Source organism: Furipterus horrens, unplaced genomic scaffold (assembly GCF_987537825.1).
Source record: "Furipterus horrens unplaced genomic scaffold, mFurHor1.1.pri manual_scaffold_6, whole genome shotgun sequence".
NCBI lineage: Eukaryota > Metazoa > Chordata > Mammalia > Chiroptera > Furipteridae > Furipterus > Furipterus horrens.
Window position 1 is genome coordinate 188,307,383 of NW_028327176.1, and position 26,571 is coordinate 188,333,953.

Consider the following 26,571-nt stretch of genomic DNA (forward strand, 5'->3'; position numbering starts at 1 on the left):
AGAAATCAAAGATTTTAAAAATGAAAATTACCATAAACCATAGTTTTTTTGTTTTTTTTTACAAATCTTCATTAAAAATTTTTCACATGATAGTCTTCTAAAAGGTATCTAATCTGGAATATATGTTAATTCTAAGCCTATTTTTACATGAGTCTTCAGGAACCTATATCACAAATTGTGAGGTGCACTTGCCAGTTATATATGTGACTTCTTTTAAACCCCAACAAGTATGTTAATTGCTTTTTACAAAAAAATACCTTAATAATAACATTACTGAATTTTTTTTCTGCATCTGTGTTAATTAATCACAAGTCATGTTAGTTATCTGTGAGATTTTTTTAAAAAAATTTATTTGTTTATTTTTTAGAGAGAGGGGAAAGGAGAAAGAGAGGGAGAGAAACATCACTGTGTGGTTGCCTCTCACTCGCGCCCCCAACTGGGGACCTGACGTGCAACCTAGTCATCTGCCCTGACTGGATATCTGTGAGATTTTATTTGAAAATAAAGTCTCCTGACCTGAATCCCATTAGCAGGAAGCAGAAGTGAGTTTTAAAATACACTTTCTTGTATTGAATGGATGGAATCTCTCCCCAACCCTAGATTATATTTAGATCCAGGAGATGAGACACCTGCCGTGAGTCCCTGGCCTGCCAACAAGGAAAGGCCTGGAAGGTAGAGATGATTCACTCTCCTGGAAGGCAGGCGGGTGGCTCCCTCCTCTCCATGCAGCTTACTTGGTGTCTGAAAATATGGTAACGTTGGTGGAATTGTGCTTTATTTTATGAATGCCTCAGCTGTGAGTATTCTTAAGTAGTCAGGTCTCTTTGATAAGAAACTAATATAATATGTAGGACATAACTTAGGGATTCCAAAGTGCGCTCAAGGGTTCTTTCCAAAATTATCCAATAATGTTTTTGTCCCTGAGATTTATTTTAAAAGACAGGGTCGGGGGCTGCTGGTTTAAAATGGCATGGACTGAAGTGGGAAGGCCTCCACCTGTCTAGAAGATGTAGCCCAGGGGGAGGGGACAGGAGTGTGGATAGCAGTCTGTGCTTTAGTTTGAGAAGATTTAAAATACAGCCAGGCAGACAGGGTAAGGCCGGAGCAATTGTGATGCTGTATTTGCTGGCAGACACCAGGTCTGGATTTATTTCCTTTATTGGAGGATGAGGGTGAGCAAGAGGAGGAGAAGGAGGAGGAGGAAAAGAACATGAAGTCTGTGAAAAAAGGCGGTCAAACAGGAGAAAGGGAGCATGCATTTGAACAGAGGAAGACGGATCTCAAGAAGTGAAACTGGCATCCCTAAAAGCACCACCCCGCACCCCATGAGTAAGAGTAGAAAGCCGTAAGGAGGAGGAAAAGAGACTATTAGTTGTGATTGAAAGGGAGCGATATTATAGGCAAAGATACTTCTAAGTGTCAAGAATTGGGGGAGGGGCTGAAAATACAAGGACAATAAAATCACCATGGCTCTTGCCCTCGGGACCCTAATGGGGCAGAACAGGCACTTACTGCCCAGTGTGATACGTGAGATAATATTGTGGGAGGGCGCAGTAGTCGCATGAGCACCCCTCACCCATACGGGGGTGGTGGCAAGCTTCCTGTGTGGAAGGATGCGGAAGCTCAAATCGCCTGAAGTTGTGGGGGTTTGCCAGATGAAGTGAGGGGGGAAACGCGTTTTGGGGAAAACAATACCGTGAGTGAAGCCCTGGAGGTAAGGGAATGCCTAGAATTTTGAGGAACTTAAAGCTTAATGTGTCTGAATCGGAATATGAACCAGAGTACAAAGAAATAAGGGATTCAAAGGAGTTGAAGACGAAATAACAGAATTCAAATCCACATTTAGAGAATGTTGTCGACTGTCAAATCAGTGAGTTAAAGAACCGTCCTGAGACATGCTACCAGAATCTAGAGGAAAGGATTAACAACATCGACCCAGCGCTGGAGGTGACAGGCATGTAAAAGAGGGGATAAAACTGAACCTAAGACTCATGTTCCTACAGGAAAATAGAATCAACAACTCAAGAATCAATTTAACAAGTGTTTCCCGAGCTAAAAAGTATTTGAATACAGAGACTCGAAGGGTTCACCACATCCCAAGAAAAAGTGATGCAACATTTTTATATTACAAGGATATAGGAAACAGATCTTATGAGCATTGAGGCAAAACAAAGCAAGTTACCTTACAAGAATACAAGCCCACCCGCTTTAGGCTTTTCTGCTACACCCGAGATCAGAAGATAATTACACATCGAATCTAGAGGCTCCAGGGGAAAAGGCTGGGAACAGCCTCACACTGAAGTGTTAGTCCTCTTTCAAGGCAAGACCGATTTCGCTAGACCGTCTTGTCCCTCATTAAAAAATACTTCTGCTACCCAAGAGAGCAGTCAAAATGAAAAACTCAGTCGTGAGGAATTTACGACCCACCAGGATTTATAAGGCCAACCTGTTCACTTTGGACTAAAATGCGGATCGTTCATTGCCCTGGAAAACCTGCCTGAGCTGTCCCTCCTGAGGCTACTGCCCTTTCCTAGAAAACGTATTTCTTGCCCCACATGCTTTACCCCACGTTTCAGAGGAAATGTCACGTTTGATGGCCACTCAAAACGGATTTTATTCCAGTATCTGTTAATATTGGCTTAACTGGTTGAGGTATGATGCTCAGAAGAACCAACACTCCCCCTTTTCTCAAAGCGAGAGCTGAAAGGTGCAGGGTCTGATCATGTTCGTCTGCAGGGGCGTCACGTGTTTTCTGCATCTTTAAAACTCTGGGGTTTGCCTGCTTTGTGGCACTTTGAGTTGGGCAAAACTAGTAAACTGTGTACCAGTCCTTAAGCTTCCCTTTGTCTCCCTCCCACCGTGTTACCTCTGGGGTATGTATCTCATTATGTACGAGTACACAGGATGCTAATGTTTAGAAATGTAGCCTATCTGTTTTCCTGTTCCTTGAAGAAAATCTCAGAATCTCAGATGAATTATTTATCATTTCCTTTTGATCTAAGAAGTTAGTGACTCAGTTCAGTAAGAAATATGTTCTTAAAGACACAGGGGGGGAAAAAAGGCTAAAAATCCTAACATTTCTAGTTATTATTTCTGTGTAACTAACAATAACCATTTTCTTATGCTCCCAGGTTCTGTGGGTCAGGAACTTTTGGAACAGGAAGCAGTGAGGATGATTTTGTCTCTGCTGCATGAGGCTTGGGGATGACTCACCTGGTAAGACTCAGACAGAGGACGATTTGACAACTGTGGGCTGGAAACAGCTGGAAGCTCTTTCATGCCCCTGTCAGGTGCCTGGGCTGTGATGACTTGAACACCAGGACCCGGAGCAGTTGCCAACTTGCCCAAACTCAAGGAAAGAAGACACGTTCAATGGGAAGGATGCCAAAAGAATTTGTGGCCATATTTTAAAAACTACCTAGTAATTGCTAACATTGGTTTTCTTTGACTCGGATTTCGGAATGGTGTCATGGGTTGAATTGTGTTGAATTGTGTTCCCCCTGTAAGTCATATGTTGAAGACATAATGTGACCTTCTTTGGAAACGGGGTCTTTGCCGATGTAATTAGTTCAATTAGGATGAAGTCATACTGGATTGGAGTGGACCCCTCATCCAACAGGACCGGCGTCCTTTTAAGAAGAGGGGATTGCACACAGTCCCTCCCACGGGGAGAACGCCCCGTGAGGACAAAGGAAGATCGATGCGAAGCTTCCAGAAGCCAGCAGTTGCCAAAGATGGCCAGTGAATCCCCAAAGCTGGAGAGATGCGTGAAACATTCCCTCGCCAGCTCTCAGAGGGAAGCAGCCTGACTCACGCCTTGATCTTGGTCTTCTGGACTTCACAACTATGAACCAATGAATTTCTACATCTTAAGCCACCTAGTTCTTGGTGTTTTGTTACGGCAGCCCTGGAAAACTAATACAGATGGTTTTTAGTTTCTTTATAATTTTCAATATTTTTTATATTTTTGACAAACAACATGTTTCTTTAAAAATAAGGACAAATAGGTTCATTTAATGTAATGACTTCAATTTCTATGTTCCATAAAACATGGAAATAGGCCAAAATCTTACTATGGTTGGGTCTAGGTAGTGTGACTGCTGGTAACTTCTTTAAAAATTCTTCTATTTCTCTGTACCTAATATGTTTTCTCTAAAGAGTATGTGTTCCTTTAGGGAGAAAAAACTCTAGGAAGCAGCTGTCGAAAGTAAGAAGAGTAAGGGAGCTTGCTGCAGGCTCTGCTCTGCCGCTTAGAGGTTCTGAGCTTGGTTCCTGGTCTGAATGCGGGAGCAAGGTTCTCAGTGCCGCTGTGAGAAACCAGTGACCAGTGGCCGGTGTGTGTCATCAATGGGACTCTGCCTCCACCCTCCACAACTTACCTGACGGCCTTGGTGGTGTGATTATGGGGGCCGGGGGTGGAAACAGAGGTCCTCTCAGAGCTCAGGTGTGTTTTTTCTGCACTGATTGTCAGTGGGGGACAAAGGGCCTGAGCATCTCGGGAGCCCGGAGCGGGTTATACTGTGTAGCAAAGGCAGCTTGAGCTGAGACCTCTTACCCGGGTCCCTCCTAAGGCTTTGGGAAGGGTCAGCTCAAAAATGGGTTCACGTGGCCACACGGGCCTTGCAAAGTCTGCAAAAGATATTTTAACTAGAATCAGTTAAGATGGTTCTCTCTTTCCACTCTGACCAACCCCTCCCCACCTTCTACCCCCACCCCTTGGAGTGATCATGGGGATTTTGGGACAGAGTTGAGGGAAAGTTGATTTATGGATACTTTTTATTTTAATCAGAGAGATTTATTTGTGTGGTTTGCAGTCACTTTCTTCAATAGGTAAGCTAGTAATGCTGTCCTGGGTAGGAAGGGCTTCCAGAGATATCACCACAGGCTAGTCTGCCTACTCAGCTTTGACAGGCACAAGAGCACATACATAGAAGGATGATTTTTATAGACCCTAATACTGAAAGCATGTGGGTGGCAGAAGAGAAACAAAATTTGACCCATATGAAGCTAGAAGGTAGTCGGTGTAAATTTTCCCCAGATTTTACAGCTCTTATAAGAAACATGATAGCAATTTCTGCAAATTTGACAACAACCTTAGAAATTTACAGGACATTACAATAATGAGTTCAGGAACGGAAGTAAATTATTGTAAACTTGTAACGTTGGAGAGAACCCCAAATTTTAATCAAGTAAGCTAAAAAAAAATTAACTTTTATTCTCTCTACAGAAAATATTACAAAACCTTTATTTATAGGAAGAAGTGACTAAAAAGGGTTTGCAGCCACAAACTACAGGAAAAGAAGCATTATTGAACTGTCTCAGAAGAGTGTTAATAAAAATATTATGTAATTTTGAGGGGTGATTTTATTTGTTATCAAAAAAATCTACAGCTTCATTACATTGATCATTTATTTGATGTCAACTTCATTAAATTTATAATGTGTGATTTTGTTTCTGGTTCTACATAAATATTTGTGTTTATTCTTAAATTTGAATTGGTTATTTTGCGTTCTTTTTCTTACAGGAGGACTTCAAAGTTTATAAGATCCAGCCCCTCAACACCTGGGTTTGACCTGAAGGAGCCCGAGTTCCAGATCAGTCCCTGTTCTTCTGCGAAGTCGTTACTTGAATCTGAGGCTCAGGTTTGGGACCGTAGCTTTGTGTTTCCCCGCTTCCCACAGCGGCGCTCGGAATCGAGGTGCTTACCCACCATCGCCGTTTGATCTGGGAGGTTTCGGCGGTTCCCTTGTCTGAGAGTGAGGACGCTGCTCGCCTCGGCCTTGGCCCCGGAGTGAGACCGTGACTCGGTGAGAAAGAGGCGCTCAGCTTCCTGGGAAGCTTTCAGTACAAACACATGCCAGGCCTTTGAATAAAAAGTAAAATTTAGAGCCAGCGGATGGAAACTTCTTGTAAAGAGACATGAAAACCCCCTAACACTTCTATTCTTAAAAATAAGAGTTGTTTTTGTCAAAGGATCTGAGCCTTGAATAGATTTTTTGCAGATGAATTTGGCAGATGTGACTAGACCCATGAGTCTAATCACATTTATGTGGTTTTAATTTAAAGCCAGGAGTGTCTTTGCCTTTATCTCCGATCAAAGATAACCATCATCCATTCTGTTGGAACTACGCTGCAGTTTTAAACATATTTCAGGTCTGTGGGAGATAACGGAGTTATTACAGAAAGAACATGAAACCAGCTTCGCATATTCGCCCCCTTGTCCCGCGTGCTGGGGTGAAGAAAAAGAGCTGGTCTTCAGAATGCAGTCGATCAAACACCCACGTCACCGCTCATTAGCGGGTGACCATGGCCAGTTACATAATCTTCTCATCTATAAAATCTTGGATATTAATATTCACCTGGTGAAGTGGTGAGAATTAAATGAGATAGCAGTGAATTTAAACAAAACAAAAGAAAGAACTCCCCGTCTAGTTACAGCACCAGGCAGAACCAAAAAAAAAGAAAAAGCTAACACGATCACCCCTTCAAGCCTCTCATCTCCTTCCCGGGCTGTTTGGAATCTAGAGCTCAGCAGAAAAGGAAAGGGTGAGGGAGGTCACGGGCCTCCACAGCTGATGACCAGAGAAGGACATGGCGGTGGGAGGGTGAGCAAGGGCGGCCTGGAAAGACGAATTCAGAGGAAGCTCTAGATGAGGCTGAGGCGTAAGCATATGAGTCACGTACGGGGGACTGTGGCCGTAGTTTTCTGGCTGAATCACACTCACGTTCATTTATTGTTACTGTTCTTTCATTAACTCAACACACATGTACGGGACATTGAGCACATGTCAGGAAGGTTTTTAGGCCTGGGGACTACAAATAGAGATGCGACCCACTTCTGCCCTGAAAGAAGTTAGGGTCCACCAGGGGCAGAAAACCGTGACGAGAGGGAGGACGTGGAAACGGGGGGGGTGGGGGCACAGAGAGGAGGAAGGCTCAGTGCGTGCGTCCGGGGGAGGCAGTGTGCGCACGGCAGGGGAGGTGAGTGTGGACTCTGCGGACAGTCTGGGTGGGCAAATGGCAAGGAAAAAGCACAGGTGGGGTGGCTTGCCTGTGTGTGGGAGCTGTGGGCAGGGTGACACCCGCGGCAGTGGGCTGGAGAAGCAGGCTGGGTCCTGTGACGGAGGGCCTGGCCCGCCCTGCTTCTGTGGCCACACCTGGGAGGAATGACAGTGGCTATGGAGGGGACTCCAAGAGCAAAGAGCCATTCTCTCCTGGGCCGGGTGGGAAGGTGGAATTTGAAGAGGGGTTGAAAGAGGAGGCTTCCAGTCATCAGGTGCCAGTCGGTTGCAGGGGGAAGACGACCGAGGCAAGAATACGAAGTAAGACGTTTTTAAAGCCAGGCCATTTAATACACGAGCTTGGACCAGCAGGCTGTAGTTTGAATTTTGCCTTTCGACTTCCTGATTCTTCAATCTCTAGGAATGGCTGGAAGTTTTGAAAAGTTACCACCATCTCTGCTATGGGGATGGATACTCAGATACCAATCTCACAAGTTAGACTGGAAACTTGGCTCCAGTGGCTTGCTTAATACTGGTGTAACAGGAGGCATTTCACACATGCAAATGAACACCTGTGGAAATTCTTGGGCAAGAACTGTTCAATTTAGCAACACCAGTTTAGCAATCTGAAAAGCGATCTCTTTGGGGGCTAAATGCCTGATTTTACAGGGAGTTCAGCTGCTTGGATCTGCTGTAAAGTTCATTGAGTGCCCAAATAACTTCTATCTGAAGGAAGCCGTTGAACTTTCTTTGTAATTAAAAGTCTTGAAAGGGATGAATTTTGATTGTATGCGTCTCAGGGTGCTCTGAAGTCTGTGGATGTTTGCAGTTCCTTAAAGCTTTAGATTTAGATTTCTAAGCCTTGCCGTATAAAATTTTTCTTAGGACCCAAATACACGCAGTTCAAATATCGTGCCATCGACAAGTTTGCCAGAAAGGAAGCTACACTTTTTCTGATTTCCAACCACAATGAAATCTCATCACTTTTTTTTTTTTTTTTTTGGCTGCAGATTCACAGATAAAAATAATTGGGGTCCTGAATGAAATGACTGGATGGCTTCCCTATCACTCTATGGTAAGAGTCACCCACTCGACATGTTTCTGGTTCCTTAAGACCTTAATATTTTTTTCTTAAGAGTTGTTTGTAAACATTTGCCATATTTGCATCTTTGGAAACTGGTCAGTTTCTATATATGTCTCAATGCCTCCTTAGATACTTGATAGACATCTAACACGACAAAAAAACTTTTCAAGATATGATCACACTTGATGTTTCCTAAACCTACTGGGGACCAGGCACACCACTCCATGGTCAAGAGCTCTTTACTCATCATTTCATACACAGTCGTGAAGAAGTCACCTGCCCAGTGGTACAGACCAATCCTCCACAAGTTGCAACTAGAGACTCCAGACAAACTACAAAAAAACTACCTAAGGGATCAGGGGACTGAACAAAAGCAGGCAGACGGGAGCTGAATCTTGGAGGAGAGCGTGAGTTCCTCGGTATATGGTTGCGTGTGTGTGTGTGTGTGTGTGTGTGTGTGTGTCATACCCCAGTGGAAGGCCTCTCATAGTTCTGGCCTAAGGAATCCGAGGATGGAGCCTGGGGCCATCATGACAATGAGAGGGTGAGGGGTTGCCCACGAAGGGGTGACCTGAATTCTGTGTTTGAACTCTGCCCAGGTATCTTGCTGACCCCCTAACCACACACGCACAAGGCAGACTCAGCAGCTCGCAGCTACAGGTAAGAGTAGCGGACTGAGGTCTGAGGTGCCACTCACCACAGGGGAGACAGGGTTTGCAGTCTGAGTCGAACCAGGTCGCTTGCCTATTCAAATGGGATGTCAGCAGGGGCATCAGTGCAACAGAATTCAGAGTCTTGACCACATAACATTCACAATGTCCAGGGTACAGTCCAAAAACTGTTTAAAATATCGTCGTCGGCGGCGGCAGCAGCCGTCCGTCTCGAGAGACGATGGTGTAGCTTCTTAAGAGTCTGTCTGCACCGCCGAGAATGGCTGTGCAGCCCGACTCGGGAGTGACACGGTATCTGTCTCCTCCCGTGTTGAATCGACATCTTGCGATGACGCTGGAAAACGTGACATATTTTCAAGAGAGAAAAACAATCAAAAGAAATGAACCTGAGATGACTGAAATGATGAAACCATCAGGCCACAGTTCTAAAGCAGATTGTAATTAACTGTGCCCAGTAGGAGGAAAAAAGTACTCCTTAAACAAGAAGCCAGGAAATTTCAGAAGAGAAACTGAAAATGTTAGATAATAAATGGAAGTAGTGCCAACTGTACGCACCCTGACCAGGGACTGTACCCACAACCTTTTGGTGTACAGGACGATGCTCCAACCAACTGAGCCACCCGGCCAGGGCATCATATTTATTGATTTCTATTTCATTAAAAATTTAAAAATTTTAGTACTGGAGATTAAATTTTGACAGGTGCCTTAGGATTGGTGGCACTGATTATATTTTCCCTGCAACTGTTACTGAAATGATGACTTTTGTTAGTAAATTTCCTACATGGATTCACACTTGCATTCCTGTGCTAACTCCAGTTGGTCTTCCTACATTCTGTCGGCTGATATTTTATTTAGGATTTTTACATTGATATTCATAACATTGATCTATAATTTCATTTTTTGTGTGTGTGTGTAGAATTGTTGCTGTGTTTTCATAGCAGTGTTATACTTGCCTTAAAAATGTAATTTAAAACTTTTCCTTTGGTCTAGAGAGTTTAAATTGTATTGGAATGGCCTGTTCTTTAAAGACATGGGAGAAATCCCTGTGAACCCACAGGGTGGCCGGGGCAGGGTTTGGCTAGCTTTTTGACAACTTTCTCTGTTTCTTGCATAAAATACATCTCTTTAGATTTTCTCCTTCTTCTGAAATTAGGTTGGTAAATTATATTTGTCTAGAGAAGTGATAATCTCATTCACACTTTCAAATGCATTTGCATGGAGTTCAGCAAAGAAGTCCTTTGATTTTTCAGTTTTTGTCATTAATTTCCATAATCATTTCTCATGTTGTGTATTTTTTATTTCTTTTCCTTGCTTAGATTAGGCAGAAGTTTGTTTTCACAGAACCAGCTTTGATTTTATTGACAGGTTTTACTTTTCTTTGTTTTTAAATCATTAATGTCAACTTAAGTTTCATTACTGCTTTTCTAACTTCATGAATTGTATGCTAATTCATTCACTTTTATTTTTGTTTATCAATATAATCATACAAGGCAGCAATTTTTAACCTTTTTCATCTCATGGCACACATAAACTAATTAGCAAAATTCTGTGGCACACCAAAAAATGTTTTATTTTTTGTGGGTCTGACCAAAAATAGGTATGATTTTTATTCATTAACACTGGAGGGCTATTGTTGTGTTGGCTGCTGTCATTTTTTAAATTTGAAAACCTAAGGGAAAAGAGGTCAGCATCCCTGACTAGTCAGGTACTGCATGTTTTAAAAATTCCTGTGGCACACCAGTTGAAAATTGGTCATATAAGGACATGAATTTTCATCTGAATACCGCTTTAGCTGTATCTCAGGTTCCGAAACGTAGTGTTAGCTGTTACTATAATTATGATTTGTATAGAAAGCCACTTGAGAGTTAAAGAAAAATATGTTTGGTTACCTAGGATGGGGCTAGATTAAGGTGGGCCTTGAATGGTAGGTAGTAGGTAAAGGATTTTAGACAATAAAAATGTCATTAAGAAGCCCTTGGGGATCTTTGGTAAGGAAAGTAACAAGATGTGTTGTTTTGAAAAGAGGAACATCCCACATATTAGCAGTTATCTAATACCTTATACTCTCCAAAAACACTTTTGGATAGGAAATACCTTTTTCAGCAAAGATGGGGAAAAAAGTCTTATCTATTCCCTTTTCAGTGATGATATGGTTCAATCAAACAAATGAATGCTTACCCGCAGCCTCTCGTGAACATTTTGAATGCCTTGCCTTTGGTGGAACTCTTTTGTTACTGACTCTGGAATTTCATATAGAAGCTCCTTTAAGTTTGAAAAATTTCCTAAACTTAATTAGACCATGAAGAAACCAATGATACTCTTCCCTTTATATTGTTGCCACTCATTTGGAACTTACCTTTACCTTCAAGGGTGTCTTATTTACTAGATTATAAGTTTCTTCTGCAAGCACAGTATCTTTTATATTGTAGGAGGTCAGGCCATTTGTTAATTGATTTTACTTAAAACTATTCTTTCATAATTATAAAATTCTCACAACATGCATATAAATAATTGAAATACTTTTAGATTATTACCTGCCTTATCTTTATATTACCTGCCTTACCTTTATATTATCCCATATCATATTTAACATTTTCACTTGTCTTATTATACTAAGTAGACAATCTGTGCGTTATCCTGCTTCCTGGTATTAAAGGAACTACATTAGTATGTGTTCTACTATATCTATGACCTCTTTACTTGATTTTTTGTGTCAAGGGCTGGAAGTCCTCCTCCCTTTTCTCATTCTAATTGATTTTGTTGGGGGTGGGGGTGGTGTGCCTATTAGAAAAATGTAGCCAGGTGACTAGGTCTGGCCACTGGGAAGGAGGTGGAAGTTATTGATCAAAAAAGTTCCTGAATTTCTGGCCAAGATGGAGGCATAGACAGACATGCTGCGTCTCCCTCCACAACCAAGAAGGAATACAACAACTGCAAAACCAGAGACAACCAGAAGTTCCAGAAAGTCAAACTGCATGGAAGATCAACAAAGATGTAAAGAAGAAATACTAACCCAGACAGGCAGGAGGGGCAGAGCCAGGGCAGAGAGGACTCGGTGTGGTGACCACAGCAGAGGCAGCAGTGGCAGGCTGGAGAAAGCACAGTCACACGTTTTAAAAAGTCAGGAGGGACACCAGGGGAGCGCTCCCAGCTCTTCACCGGCCCTCGCAGCTCACGGTCCCTGCACCGGGGAAAATCAAGCCTCATTGCTTCTCACTGTGCAAACCAGTGGGGGTTGGGGTGGAGGCAGAAACTGCCAGTCTCTCGACAGGGTCCGCTTGTTAAAGGGACTAAAACATTCACAGACCCACCCACTCTGGGGACGATGGCCAGGGCAGCAGCTAGAGGGGAGCCAGTCCGGTGTGGAAGTGGGAGAGGTGCCTGGAAACGGGGCGAGTGCTGGGCAGGCAGCATTGTTCCCTCTCAGACCCCTCCCCCACATACAGTGCCACAACGTGGTGAAACAGGTTGCCCTCTACTGATGAATCCCTAAGGCTCCGCCCCTTACAACATAACAGGTGTGACAGCTCTACCTGGGATGTGGAGGCAAACACACACAGGAACCTGTCAGAATGAGGAGACAGAGAAGTATGGCCTAAAAAAGGGAACAGATCAAGGTTCCAGTGGGAGAACTAAGTGATGAGGAGATAGCCAACCTCACAGATGAGGAGATAGATAACCTAACAGATGAAGAATTCAAAACACTGGTGATAAAGATGCTCACAGACTTAACAGATATACTTGAGTACGGCAAATGCATAAGAGAAGAAGTGAAGGCTATGCTAAGTGAAATGAAGGAAAATCCACACAAAACCAATGGTGAAGGGAAGAAAACCGGGGTTCAAATCAATGATTTGGAAAATAATGAAGAAAAAAAGAGTCAACCAGTGCAGAATGAAGAAGCAAGAATTGAAAAAAATGAGGAAAACTTCCCAAAGTTTGCGAAGGAGATGGACATACAGGTCTGGGAAGAACGAAGGGTCCCGGGCGAGCTGGACCCAGAGGGGGCCACACCAGGACACATCATGATTGAGATGCCAAAGGTGAAAGATAAAGAGAGAGTCCTGGGGGCAGCAGGAGAGAGGCGGAGAGTTGCCTACAGGGGGGTGCCTATAGAACTATCAGGTGATTGCTCAAAGGACACTTTGCAGGCAGGAAGGGACTGGCAAGCAGTATTCAATGTGATGAAAGGCAACCTGCAACCAAGATTACTCTATCCAGCAAAGCCATCATTTGGAATGGAAGGGTAGATCAAGTGCTTCCCAGACAAGGTAAAGCTAAAGAAGTTCATCATCACCAAGCCATTATTACATGAAATGTCAAAGGCACTTAAGAAAAAGAAGATCAAAACTATGAACACTAAAATGACAACAAACTCACAACTATCAACAACTGAATCTAAAAAATAAAAACAAAATCCAACTAAGCAAACCAGAATAGGAACAGAATCATAGGTATGGGGATCATTTGAAGGGTTATCGGCTAGGAGGTGGGAGGGGGAGAAATGGGGAAATGGTGCAGGGACTAAGAAGCATGATCGGTTGGTACAAAATAGACAGGGGGAACTAAAGAATAACATAGGAAAGGGTGAAGCCAAGGAACTTATATGCACGGTCCATGGACATGAACTAAGGGGGGTGGGATTGCTGGAGGGAAGGGGGATACTGGGCAGAGGGGAGCTAAGGGGGAAAAATTGGAACTACTGTAACAACATAACCAATAAAATACACTTAAAAAGAAAAGAAAGTTCCTGCCTGGCATTTGGAGGGCAAGGCTGGAGGAAGAGAATCATGCCCACAGGAAGGATGCTGGACTAGAAGGCTAGACGGTGTGAACAAGATTAGTTACGTGGTTCGCAGGGGGCAGCACAAAAGGAAAGGGTGTTGTAACGGCAGAGGATTAACCGTGGCTCTGGGCCCTTCTGAACGTCAGAGTTGTGCCCATGAAGCTGGCCCTGGTCGTGGAGGAAGCAAGGGCCTGAGGATGTCAGGCACCCTCCACGCTGGCCCTGGACTCTGTCCTTAATAAAGAGCACAACCCCCTTCTTGCATAAGCTTCTGTTGTCTGGGTTTTTTGTCATGTCTATCCCACACCTGATGCAGTGTTGTGATTTCTGCCATTTTGTGTCTGGAGAAACCAAGGCTCAGGACAGTTCGGTACCTGGCCCACAGCAGCACATGTAGGGTGTGGACTCAGGTCCTGTGAATTCGGGTCTCGTATTCCTTCTTGGGCCAACACATTGACTTTCTTTCCCTACAGAGATGTTATTGCCCTGCGTTTCCTTGGGGTGTTTCACTGCACCCCCTCTTTATAGCCCCTAATAGGAGGAGGGCAGCCCTCACCCCAGTGCTCTTTCCTCCTTCGCATGTAATTTATACTTGGGACCTGACACAGTACAGGGTCTTAGTCTACAGATAAAGTGTAGCCAGAACGTGATGTGTTTCTACCCTCAGCCAAATGTTTGTACTCTTGATTCCTCAGTAATTTACCCTTTGCAGATAGAGTTAAGATCTTACATAATTCAATTACAAAACTCAGAATATGTGAGATCCCATCTGATGGAGGTTTCTGTCTCCCCGGCCCTTTGGGAGGAAGGAAAGTACTGGCGGTTCTTCCAGGGAGATCACAATCAGGAAACTTCAGCTAGAATTTATTGTTTTAATAGTGCGCTAGGATCAACAGTGTTTATCGCCCTTTGGACGGACGTTCGCATCTGTGGCCATGGGAGGCGCTGTGGCCACTCACTGATCTGTTTCATCAGCTCCACAGGCCCGGGGACCCCAGTGCCACATCTGTGTTGTAGATGTCGGGCTTGGGCCCTGAAGTGACGACAGTTTTGCTCAGCCCTGGCATGACCCCCCACGTTGGTTGCATCCACAAGTCAGCATTTCTGGGCCGGGTCCTGGGTGGTGCTGGGGTGGGGTGGGCACAGTGTGTTGCAGGGTGTCATGTGGGATTCTGGCCATGGCACGGGGCAACCCCCCCCCCCTCTTTATAGGAGGTGAGAAAATTTCTTACCTTCCCCAAGAGGAAGAAGTGCTAGTCTGTTCGTCAGATTCCAGGACATGGAACTCGGGATGTTTGCCAGTGGGCGCATTCACTGAATGTGCTTCCTGCCTTTCGCTTGGTGAGGGGGTCCGGGGTCCTCCTAAGCCAGGTAGGCCCAGGCAGGTAATGCCGGGGAGCTGGGGAGGCCCAGCGACTGGGACACTGAGGGGGTCAGACCTGGATTTAGGTTGAAGCCCCTCCTTAGGCCTTGACCTCCAGCCTCATTTTACCGTACACCTGACATTGGTGTCAGGTCCCTTGGTGATGGTCCCAGTTCTGACTTATGGCCCTGAGGGGGTCCCTGGGGGACAGAACGCCGGTTGTTCCTGGTCCATAACTGAAGTATCATTCTAATGTCATCCAATTCTCACTGTAAGCTTGGGCCTCTGTTCATGGTGAAGTATTGAAATTGTTGGTGTAATTAAGGTATCGTCGAGGATATTCTATGAAACTCAGTGTTGAGGGTTGAACTGTGTTGTCTGCCCTCCCGACTTCTGCATATTTATCTGTTGAAGTCCTACCTCCTAGTGTCTCACAATGTACCTTTAAAGAAGTAAAACGGGGTCATTGGAGTGGGCCCTAATCCAATATGACTGGTGTCCCTGTAAGAAAGGGAACTTTGGGGACAGATGCACATAGAGGGAAGGCACTGTGAAGAGACACAGGGAGACAACCATGTACAAGCCATGGCCTGGAGCACATCCTTGCCCCACGGCCTTGAGAAGGATCTGGCTCTGCCGACACCGTGGTTTCAGTCCCAGCCTCTGACACCGTGGGACAGTGCGCTTCTGCTGTTTAAGGTGCTTGTTTGTGGCGGCCTCCGCCGACTCCCTCGTTCGGTCAGCGGGCCGGGCGGCCCTGTCCTCAGAGGCCGGGGCGCTGTGGAGAGAAGTGGGATTGCCATGCTGCGGCATTTGAAACAGTTGCCAGGCCTTGGCCCGCCGCTCAGACACTGTGACAGCAATGACGTTTGCCTGACTGCAAGACACTCACGGCGTCTACCAGCAAGCTGTGCCACAGACATGTAGTCGGGAGCAGGCTTCCAGGCTCCTCTTGCTTTTTAAATGAGGACATTTGGGGCAGGGTTTTCGTGGTCTGAGTTGGGTCAGGTCAGTGGTCAAGTGGCACAGATCGGAGGCTTCCAGCCTACGGTCTTACTAGTCTGCTGGTGGGAGTTCGCTGATTCTCAGCAAGACATTGCTGGAACATGGTAGAACACTGGGTTTTTTTCAGTTCCGAAATACTTAGTACAGCCCAGCCACATGGGAGATACTGAAAATTGTGACGATCACTATTAGCGTCCAACTCTGGAAGAGGATTGCTTTTCTTAAGTTAGCAGTCAAAGGGGAGTGTCTGCCCTGGAAATCTGTACATTACTGGTGGTGGTTGGGTACGTACTTTAAATGATGTTTTTGGGTCTGAACATGCTGCCTTGAGCAACCCGAGTTACAACATTTTTAACTTTGTGTTACATTATTAATAGTTACTTCTGGAAAAAAATAGGTCTTCACCAGCTGGTAGCTAGCCAGCACAAAAATATTTCTTTAACAAATCAAAAACATACAGTGTTTTCTGAGAGAAGTTGATAAAATAAGGAAAATCTCCAAGTGGCTCCAAGATCTGGATAAATATCTTAACCATTGAGGATTAAAGTTCTAATATATGACAAACATTCTACCATTATGTTTGCTAATAAGCAAACGGAGTGTTATAAAAATAAGGTTTTTTAAACTACCAAAAAATTAACTCACAAAAAAACAGGAAATATTATATTTGCTATATTTCTATTCCCTTGTTGGCACACTAAATTTGCTGGCCTCTGAATGACCATTTGCTGAAAAAAATGGCAGAAAGTGGGTACATTTTTATGGTTTTGTAAACATCTGAAGAACACGGATTGTCTCTTTCCCCAGCTCTGCCTATTAGTCTAGAATAATAAATATACCTATTCAATTAATGCTTGTTGAATGAATCAGTGTGTGAATGATTTTCTTGGTGGGTTTCTGTGTACCGAGGGCAAGGAAGCAACATGTCAATAAAGAATGAACATTTTTACTGTGAAAAAGTCAGGCAATTTATTGTAGTGAGATTATATGGAAGTTTTATATACAACATCCAATGCATATAAAGTAATTTCCTCCACGCCACTGGCGAAGACATCCCTGCCTATAAGGAAACTCAAAGTGCAATGACTCAGTCCATATGGACGGAATGCATTTTCACTAGTCTACCCCAATTCAAAATTAGATGATTAAAAGGGCACATTGAAGTCTTCTGCACACACGTTCATGCGGGCCTTTCCTTTCCCTGGACCGATGTTTGTGATACCCGTCACAGCTCCAGACCCTGAACTCCGTGGCTTGCCGTCTGTTTCTCTCTTCTTCCTGTGGCAACCAGTTGTCAGATGGCTGCTTAGTAAATGCCCAGCAGAGACTGAACACATTTTCCCTTAAATGGAGCTTGTGGAAAACATGAAAATCGGCATGCCAGCTGAGACAACATTAAAAAAAGAAAACATTGCTTTTAAACACTAACCAGTAGAAAAGTGCCCCAGGAGGCAGAGAAGGGCAATGCAGCTTACCCCAAGTTCACAGACAAGTATATACACGCGTGTATAAGATGTTGCACAAATCCAGGCCGCACAGACACGACCCGAGCGCCATTGGGCCTCGAGAGGACGGCTCCAGCAACTTCTCGAAGGCAGCTTATTCTCGACTTTTTGAAAACAGAGTCTGAAAGCAGTTCCACCTGTGGCCATGCCCTGCAGGGACGCCGGGCACCCCATCCTGGCACCTGCCTGCCTTCCTAAATGTAGGACTCTCGGGCATATTGCAGTGGGTCAGCCTCAAAGACCGGCTGGCTGCACCGCCGCACCAGGCAGTCCCGCCTGCTCTTCTCCCTGGACTCGGACACAGTTCTGAGGCCGTGCAGCTCAGGTCTCCCCATGACAGTCCCTTGTCCTATTGTGTCCACAGAAGCATGGACAGCTCTGCTCTGTTGCCAGCTCTCAGTCCTGGGGGAGAGTCTGAGCCCGTCAAGTGGCTCCTGACCACACTGATTTCTTGAGTCCCCTCCGTGGGGAAAAGGTAGACAAGGTGGTAGCCCAGGGTCCAGGCTGGACATTCTGGCTCTCATGCTGCCAACCGTCTGGCTCCCGCAGGCAGTGAGATCCAGGGCCTGGCCCCGCATGGCCTCCTCGTAGGACGGCGGGCTTCCGGGCCTCCTCTGGTCCACCAGGTGGAACACGTCCTCAACAGACAGGGCAAGGGTTCTCGAGCTAAAGCCTAGAGCCGCCTGGCTGTGGACCTCAGACAAGCTCTCCTGGACGATGCGTCCAGCAAGCTGGCTTTCTTTTCTGACGTCTTTCCCTGCTGGGTGCCTGGTGAAGCCTTTGGACTTGACTGACACTGAGCCTGGGGTCCGGCTTGGCCCCTTCCTGTGAGAGGCAAAGGAGAAGGACATGGAGTGCTTCTTTATTTCCCTGTTGGGCTTATTGTTATCACTCTTTGTAAAAGACTGATGTCGGGTGAAGAACTTCCTTCTGGGACTGGCAGGGGAAGCCACGGGTGAGCTGTCCAGGGACGCGTCCAGAGAGCCACTGGAGGAGGCTTTGGGCGCCAGTCCCTGCAGTGACCCCAAAGCCTGAGCTGAGTTCTTCACGGTCAGGTCCTGTGGCCTCGGGTTTCTGCCTTCAGCTGCAGGAAACACCTCCTCTGGAAATGGGTCCTCGGCGTCCTCACTTCCCAAACGAGAGGCTGGCTGGGCCCTGCTGAAGTCATCCTCACTCCGTGTCAGTTTCGGGTTCGTTTTTGGGCTCCCGGGGTCTGGCGAGGATGCCAGGCTGGGTTCTGAGTACCTCCTGTCCGGCTCGCAGAGGCGGCTCTTCAGTCTGCCTACGGTGCTCGCGACGGGCTCCCGGTGTGACCGCCGGGGACACTGCGGGCCCCTGGGCTCCGCGGGCGAAGGCGACAGCCTGCCGGGAGGGCTGACAGCAGCGCTGGAGTCCACGTCAGGGTCATTGCTGTCATAGGCCGAGTCATTCTGCAGGGTCGACGTGTCTGCAGGAGCGAGAGGACAGCTGAGCGTTCTGTTCCGATTCTCTTAGAAATGAGCTTTAGGACAGTTCACCCCACTTATGCCGAGGATGGCGCTAGGTAACTTGGCGGGGCTACTTTGTGGTTTGAAATGAAAGGTATTTGCTACATTAAATTGGTGTTTCTTTCCAAATTGACTATATGGAGGTAGAGAAAGAGAGAGAGAGCACAAAAGAGAGAAAATAGCATTTTGCTGAAAACTTATTGCTCTTAAATTGAAAAATTGATCCTTTGGATGGCTCTATTCTGGGGTCCATTTCCATTTTAATGGACCTGTATTCCATTAGTGGAAACAAAAGCTTATTATCCCAGCCCTCTAGCCAACGTGACCTCAGTAAAGTTAGCAGTTTCTCACGAGTTAGGGTAGGAACAGGAAGTGCCAGGCTCGGCCTGAAGGAGTGTTTGCAGCCTGAGGAGAAACTGCAAGAAGATTCAAGAGCAAAGTTTTCCTGTTTACGACCTCCCTACAGAGGAGTCTACTCTCATCCTATGATTTATAAATGGAACTCCCCCTTCAAATACCAGAGACACTTTATCACAATGGACCGTAACCTTCAGGAATCCCCTATAAGGCCTGTACCTGAACCGCTGTCAGTGGGTTCCAGGGAGTCCTCAGAAGTCACCCGGGAATGCGCCGGAATGATCTCCCCAAATATTTCAAAGCAGTTCTCTATGAGGAATTCCACCAAAGTCTTAACCTGTGAGGACAAACGTGCAGATTGTCAGTTTAAACACATCTGTATTTTTCTTAATGGGGGCGCGGGGCTTGGTGGGGGGTGGGGGTCAATTGTTAGGGCGGGGCCCAAATGAACATAAGAGATGAGATTTTATGGGTCTAAAAAGAGCACACAAATTTAGTAACCATCATCTATATTAAAGTTATTTTTATTTGAGAATTAAAAAACTTTTACTTGAAAGAAACTGAGTTTTTCACCTAAGGAGGGAGCGTCTCAGATTGGTGGTTGGACTGACCACGTGATGCACAAGGACAGACACGAAAGGGCTTTGTGTCTTGAGAGATGGGGGCGTGAAAACCAGCAGCGCTAGGCTCTGTCTTCCAGGCTGACCAAGGGCGCAGGCCCAGGCTTCGTCAGCGTCCTTAACTGCATACATTCAGCAGTGGACCGATGACAAAACCCCTGTGTTTCACGTGTTCACTGAGCCCCTGAACCAGAAATTTGGAGGCGTCCCTTCGCTGTGATTTGCAGGCAGACGGCGCGATCATGCACTGAGAATTTCTCGGAAATGGACTGGGACAAACCTTATTGTTCAAGTCTCTCTGGGCGTCGAAGGACAGGTTTTGGTCATTCTCCCGGGTCAGCATGTTGGGCCCCACGCAGATGGCGAGGTTGCTGGCGTCCATCTTGCTGACCTCGGCGTTCTTGCTGATCAGGTGCAGCACGGAGACCAGGTGCCTGAGCAGCAGGAGGTTGGGCCGGGGCAGCTTCTCGGCCACCCTGGAATGAAGTTCAGGGAAGGAAGTTCAAGAAGAGGCGGACGGTCCTGCTGGCATGGGCGCAGCAAGCGGAAACCTCCTCACTAACCCAGACTTCCTTTCAAATGAGGAAGCTGCCTTTTCACAAGTGACCTTGTGAAATCCTCATTCAGACACTTCCAGGGGCAGCTGACACAGAATGAAACCAGTTGGTCACGACATGTGACAACCCAAGAAACTGGTCTGTACAATCGGGACACTAATGAACACAACCTTTCGTTATTTATACAGATCTTAGGTTAGGAAGCACTAACTCCTGCCATCAATAGCATAGGTTCGTATTGTGAAAGTCACTTTGTTGAGGAATCATTTGGCTAGGTAGAATGTCTTTGTTTCTAACACTGCAAGACTGTTTGTTTTTTAAACACAATCATTTGTCTTTTTCTGAATTGCGATCATGAAACAAAGATGAGACATTTTTTGTACCATTCTGAGAAATTCTTACAGAGAAGAAGCCAGTTTATAAGGTGTGTTCATAACTACGGTCAAGGCAGCCTTTAAATGGCAACATTGTTACTAACAAATAATAAATTCGATTTTTAAAGCTTTACTTTTTCAAAAAATGAAATGGTGACTAATATACGAATCATTTTCACTTTTCATAAGACATTATTGTTCTGAAAGGGCTTTATGAAACTCATTTTCATTTTGGAACAAACACTCTAATGTCTTCAATTCTAGAAACATTTACTATTTCATTAAAAATACTGAGCCATGTGGGACACTCCTAATACACAGGCACACTTTCATAGGTTTGGCAGAAGGGCTGATATTTTAAAGTTAGGCATCTAAGATTCTCTGGTCACTAACAGGTCATACTGTCACTGACATAGGTAATTATTCCTGCTGTGACTGGAATTTGTTTTTGTATAATTGTCATTTTGGTTCATTGTAAGAATATGAAATGTGTTGTGGAATTTTATGAGCAGAAGACTCCCTTCCAGATTTGCTCTACTGGGCTTGAAGGGGTGTTTGATGGGCCCTGGCTGCCTTGCAGGACACCAGCCTACGTGGGTGAAGGGTAGCCCCAGTTCCGACATGATTCTGTCTCATATCTTCTTGAATGACTTATAGTTTTAGACTCTCCCACCTCCTGTGATTTGTACTGAAGTTCATGTTCTACTTTTCGAAAAAGTACTGCTTTTCATTTGGCTAAAACACTTTCTGTCAATGTCCAGGTTAACTCCTGATTTTTATTCTGGGAGTAGATGAACAATTCCACTCCGATTCCCTAACTGTTCCAGATTTCATGAGACACATTGACCGTTACGTCACGAACGAAAAGACAGAGTCCGCGTGGGCCAGGCCCCGGGAGTGGCTGTGACCACTTACTGTCTCAGCGCCTCAATCCTGTGCTCCTCGTCCTGCGTCTCCAGGGCACCCATCCACTCCTCAAACAGGTCCCAGGAAAGCAGCTTCTGTGGGATACCTCGGAGGAAGTCCTGGAGGAGGAGGAAAGGGCATGGTTTGGCCTGTCTGCATTGTACAATGTGCTGGCGTCTTTATCTCAACTTGGTCCCATCTCAGGGACTTTATGCTCATCCTGCCACCGGCCATGCCCCCTCCTTCCTGCCTCTGATTTGTTTGGGGGACTCCTCTCTCTCTCTCCCTCCCTCTCGTCTCTTGCAACTTCCCAACAACAGACACAGTAAGGTCACCATCCAAGGGGCCATCAGACTCAGGGATATGCCCTTGGCCACGGGACAACCCAAGGTCCTTTCTCATCAAAATTGTGGGGGAATTGAATGCCTTGCTTTCTGCTGGAATCTGGGATCCCAGAAACACAGGTGTTTATATAAATAAAGAAGAGGTTTAACTAAAAAATAAAAAAATTAAACCCCCAAGATCAGCTCGCTTCAATTTGCAGAGAGAAGAGCCCATAGCTTAGAGCCTGAGAGTTTATGTGTCAGAGCCCATTGGGGGGTTCTTTGCTGCCAACGCTGTGAACTCACCTTCAACACGGCCGCCAGGAGGTGCACCGGGAGACTCCGCAGCTCCACCGCGGCTCCTGCGTTGAGCTCCTCCTTGAGTTCTTTGCGGGCTTTCTCATTGGCTGCTTTCCTGAATATCCCTTCCGTGGAAGGGCCTTTAAGGCATAGAATAGCAAGGATATCCTATAAGAAAAAGGCATGCAAATAGGAAATGGTTACCCTTGATTCGAAGACATGCTTTGCTACCAGTCCACTAAAAATCTAGGTTTAGGTAGGAGAAAGAGAATTAAAATAGCCCATAGGAACAGCAGCTAACTTTACGTGTCATAAAATATCCTCCCCGTAAGAGTGAGTTCTCCATGATACCCAATTAGCCTTAACAAGTGACTATCAATTCCAGCTTTTCCTTTTAGTCCCGTGGCTAACAAATATCTTCCTCAACCCTGCCATTTTTCTAAGAGGAGGTAAATTGTGAAAGATCTGATTTTGCACATTCTAAAATTACTTCCGGTCTCCCTCCTTGCGCATCATTCCATATAAACATTGGACTTCTGATCACACATGCTACACTGCATCTCGGTCTGTTGATTTTTCAGAAGCCACCCATTTTCAGCGTTCCTGACTCTGTGAAGTCAAGGTTAGAGTGACCAGCAATCTGAGAGCTCACTGGCAAATTCAACCGATTTCTAGAAGGTAGGCAGCCAGGTGTTGTCCTGACTGTAGTCAGAGGTGGAAACACCATTTCTAAAAGTGGAAAACACTCAGACTGGCCTCAACAGTTTAGCCTGAGGATGGTATTCGGACCACCCAAGGACGGTTCACATCTGGCAAAAAACGGAAGTCGCGTTCCAAGCAAACGTGCGCCTACCTGAATGGGCCTGGGGAGTGTGTCATCGTCCCCACAGATAATTGACAAGGGCTGATCAAAGAGTGACATTTTCACTTCTGGCTCTGAGGCCCCAGGAAAATCTGATGAAGCGGAAAGCCTTCTGATGACAAAGGGCCAGGACAGCACCTTCTTTCTCTTCTTAACTTCTACAGCAAGAGAACAAGGCAGATGTTAACAAACAGGGGTCCAGGGAAGACCATGGATATCATCAGTCACAGAACACCCTCTCTGGGATGCGGGGGGCTGGGGGGCTGGGGGGCAGGGCGCAGGGCGCGGACGCGGGGAGGGGATACTTCTGAAAAAACTGAGAAAGCAGAAGGCATGCATCTTAATCTCTAAAAATCAACCTAGAAAAGAACCACATTGTTACCAAGGCAACCAACCCCTAAACATTAACACCAAGGTTCTTCAAAGTCTCCACCTTTCCTGTTTTGACCCTCACGAGCTGTTTGCTGCAGAAAATTGGCAGAACCTCACTGAGCAGGTCACAGACAACCATGTTCCCATGTTGACCTTAATACCTGTGGTGGATATCTTTGATGCTGCATATAGTATTTTCATTTGCTCCTTTGACTAGTGAAGGAAACGGAACGTAGGAGGAGGGAAGTGACTTGCTCAACAAGATCACTGTGAAGACACTTAGCGGGGCTGGCAGCCGCGCTAGCACCAATCGGCCACGAGAGGGAGCCGCAGCGCTCAGCCCGGCTGCAGGCACCTCCAGGGTTTCAGGGGTGGCTGCTTTCGGATGTGGGGGTCCGCGAGTCGCAGCAGGAAGGCCTGAGCCTCGACGTGGCAATTGGAAATGATCGGTAAACCTGACCAAGATATTCTATCTTTGCAAAATCCTGAAGACGTGTGTGCAACGGATTCTGCCTCTCACAAATTTTCTTCCTTTTCTCTCTTCTCTCTCCTTCCTTCCCCTTTTCCCCCCTGAGGATAAAAGCTATACTCTCTGAATGCATCGGCATATGTTTCTACACATTTGCTACTGGCAAGGGGAGGAGGGTGGGTAGAGAGGCGGCTCGTCCTCCTCGCTCAGGAGAACTGGGTCAGGGTTACGTCGTAATGAAAAGTGCCCTGGAAAAAAGGAAAGTGAACCGTGGCTTCTTTGGAATTTGATACCAGCCGTGATTGCTACATGCGCTCTTAGATTCCCTTTCCATTATAAAGGAAGAGAACAAAAAAGGCACTGTGTTCTTCACGTGTATCTTTGCTTTATTTGTCCAAGCGTCACTGGCCAGGAGGGCTGTAACCCCACTAAGAACCCCTGGGAGAGCTGGGGGCCAGCTCCTGGGAGGGTCTTTCTGTAGGAGCCCTCTGATGCCCCGGGGAGCTGGAGCAGCCTGCCATTGAAGTGTTAATGTTCTGCGGTCTTTAAAAGAAGACTAAAAAAAAAGTAATTCCTAGTAGAGTAAAATCGTGTGGTTTTGCAAACCAAGAACATTTGTTGTTTAAGCCCTTGACATAAAAGACTGGTATGTTTTCAAAACTCACCAATCAGCTGGCAAATACTGTCTTCACCTTTGCATGACGCCAACAGAGGATGTTCCTTGATATCACCCTAAAAATATATTTATTATAGTTAAAAATAATGACTGAAGAAACCTACCCAGGCTTTCCCCACAAAATATACATGTAATATTTTACTCATATTAAAAATTAGTCAATAGAGTTCACTGATTTTTTTCCTAGTTTCTAGAATCCACTGATTTTTTTCTAGCTCCTAGAATCAATAGTAAAGTCTTATTTCATATAGATCCTCATTAATGTGTTTAATATACTGCATTTATGATATTAATTTTCTACTCTAATAATTAAATAAATCAAACAAGATTTAACTAAAACAAAGTTTTCCATCTTCTCCCAGTACAGATTAAAAACTTCTAAAAATTGCCTTCTTACCTCTGATTGACATTCCATTAACGTCTCCATATTAGTGGCATTTAGTGTTTTTGACTAAAAGAGAAAAAGTTAGGTTAGACAGACATTTGGCTTGACACCAGAAAACAGGAATTAATAAATATAGGAGAAGGGGGTACCTACGGCATGGCAGCTGCTTATCAACTTCATTAGAATATTGGCTGACTGTCTGGTGATGAATGTCACTCCCGTGTGGCCTTGGCTCTGCCTACGGAGAAATCACACAGGGAAGAGTTAGGAGGGACCCACACGGCAAGCTGGCGAATTTCAGCGCCACTTTGCTAGAATGCAAAGTCTGAAACTGTTAGGTAGAAAAGTTTTCATTTAAAGTACATTGTCTCCAGCCAGATGTCTTAAGCTATTAAGAACAGCATCTGAACACACATTTCTTAGTTAAACCTGGTATCATTACCACGCCACATTTTGTTATGCGTGTATGACATTCCCATCAAGAGGTAATCTGAGAAACAAGTATAATAACAACTAACATTTTTTGGCCAGGTATTATATTAAGAGCTTCTCATGACATTGCTCATCCAACCCAAAAAGGAAAACATGCACTCCCAGAACGGGAGCACAAAACCAAGAGAACCTTTACAGAATTCCTATGCTCCCAAGTACAGGCTTCACCTTGAAGCAGAGCTTCCCACGTTCAGAACCTTTATAACCCCGTTGCAAACCCCGTGGTGTGGCTGTTTTCCTTCAGATCTGATCTGAAAGACCAGGACCTGCCAGCAGCTGACGGTCCCGGCATGCGAGTTCCTGGCACTTACCCTGGGAGGACCTCCAGCCAGAGTTCCTTCTCCTCCGGGGAGCTGCGGGAAGTGGGAGAAACAGCGCGACGCTGCTCCTGCTGACCCACGGGCGGCGAGCGGGAGCCGACTGCTCTACCTCACGAGCTCTGCATTATAAGCGAGGGGGCGGGCAGGTGGAAACTCAGATTCTGCTGGGACCGGAAAGAGCATCATGGGCTGTCACACAGGCTAAGCCAGACACTGGAGAGCACCCGCTTCCTCATTCCTTTTAGGGCAGCTCTGGTTCTTTATGTTTTTTTTTTTCTTCCACTTCAAGGTAAAAAAAATCTGTAAACTACAAGGGGTGGAAAAGATGACATATGGCCATAGGTGAAGGCTCTGATTAATGTCACAGGTAGGATGTGTGACTAGGAGTGGGTGTTATTCTGGACGTAAACATCACTTTATTTTCTAAAGTGGTAATTTCAGCTGCCCCCCTTTTTTGTATCCTGTTTGAACGCTGTCTCCCCCCACCCACCATTGCCCACCCACCATTGACTGTGTTCATCAATCAACACACTTTGACGAGCATCCTCTGAGTGTGGGGTGTTATCTTTCCAAGAAACTGAACAGGTGCCACGGAGCAGTGGCCACCATGCAAAGCCAGGTCTGTTTCCTTTGGAATTGGGAAGAGTCCAGGAGAG

General features: G+C 45.5%; 1 protein-coding gene across 1 annotated transcript; it reads right to left on the minus strand.

Moving 5' to 3' along the window:
- Positions 1-16,859: 16,859 nt before the first annotated feature.
- TAGAP (T cell activation RhoGTPase activating protein) lies at positions 16,860-26,024 on the minus strand. Its single transcript, XM_090280041.1, has 10 exons — positions 25,907-26,024; positions 25,257-25,341; positions 25,116-25,169; positions 24,708-24,774; positions 23,193-23,359; positions 22,346-22,507; positions 21,726-21,835; positions 20,160-20,355; positions 19,479-19,596; positions 16,860-18,862 (listed from the first exon to the last, which is right to left on the minus strand). Exons 2-10 carry the CDS (start codon positions 25,281-25,283, stop codon positions 17,610-17,612), a joined length of 2,154 nt encoding a protein of 717 aa, XP_090136167.1. The 5' UTR covers positions 25,284-25,341; positions 25,907-26,024; the 3' UTR covers positions 16,860-17,609.
- Between the last annotated feature and the right edge of the window lie 547 nt (positions 26,025-26,571).

What these genes read in the sequence shown, in the direction of transcription:
- TAGAP (XM_090280041.1), bottom strand. Translation starts at nt 25,283, where the DNA reads ATGAAGTTGATAAGCAGCTGCCATGCC. An exon ending in TAATGGAATGTCAATCAGAG is followed by an intron (nt 24,775 to 25,115) that starts GTAAGAAGGCAA and finishes ATATATTTTTAG; the next exon opens with GGTGATATCAAGGAACATCC. An exon ending in CACTCCCCAGGCCCATTCAG is followed by an intron (nt 22,508 to 23,192) that starts GTAGGCGCACGT and finishes TTTTTCTTATAG; the next exon opens with GATATCCTTGCTATTCTATG.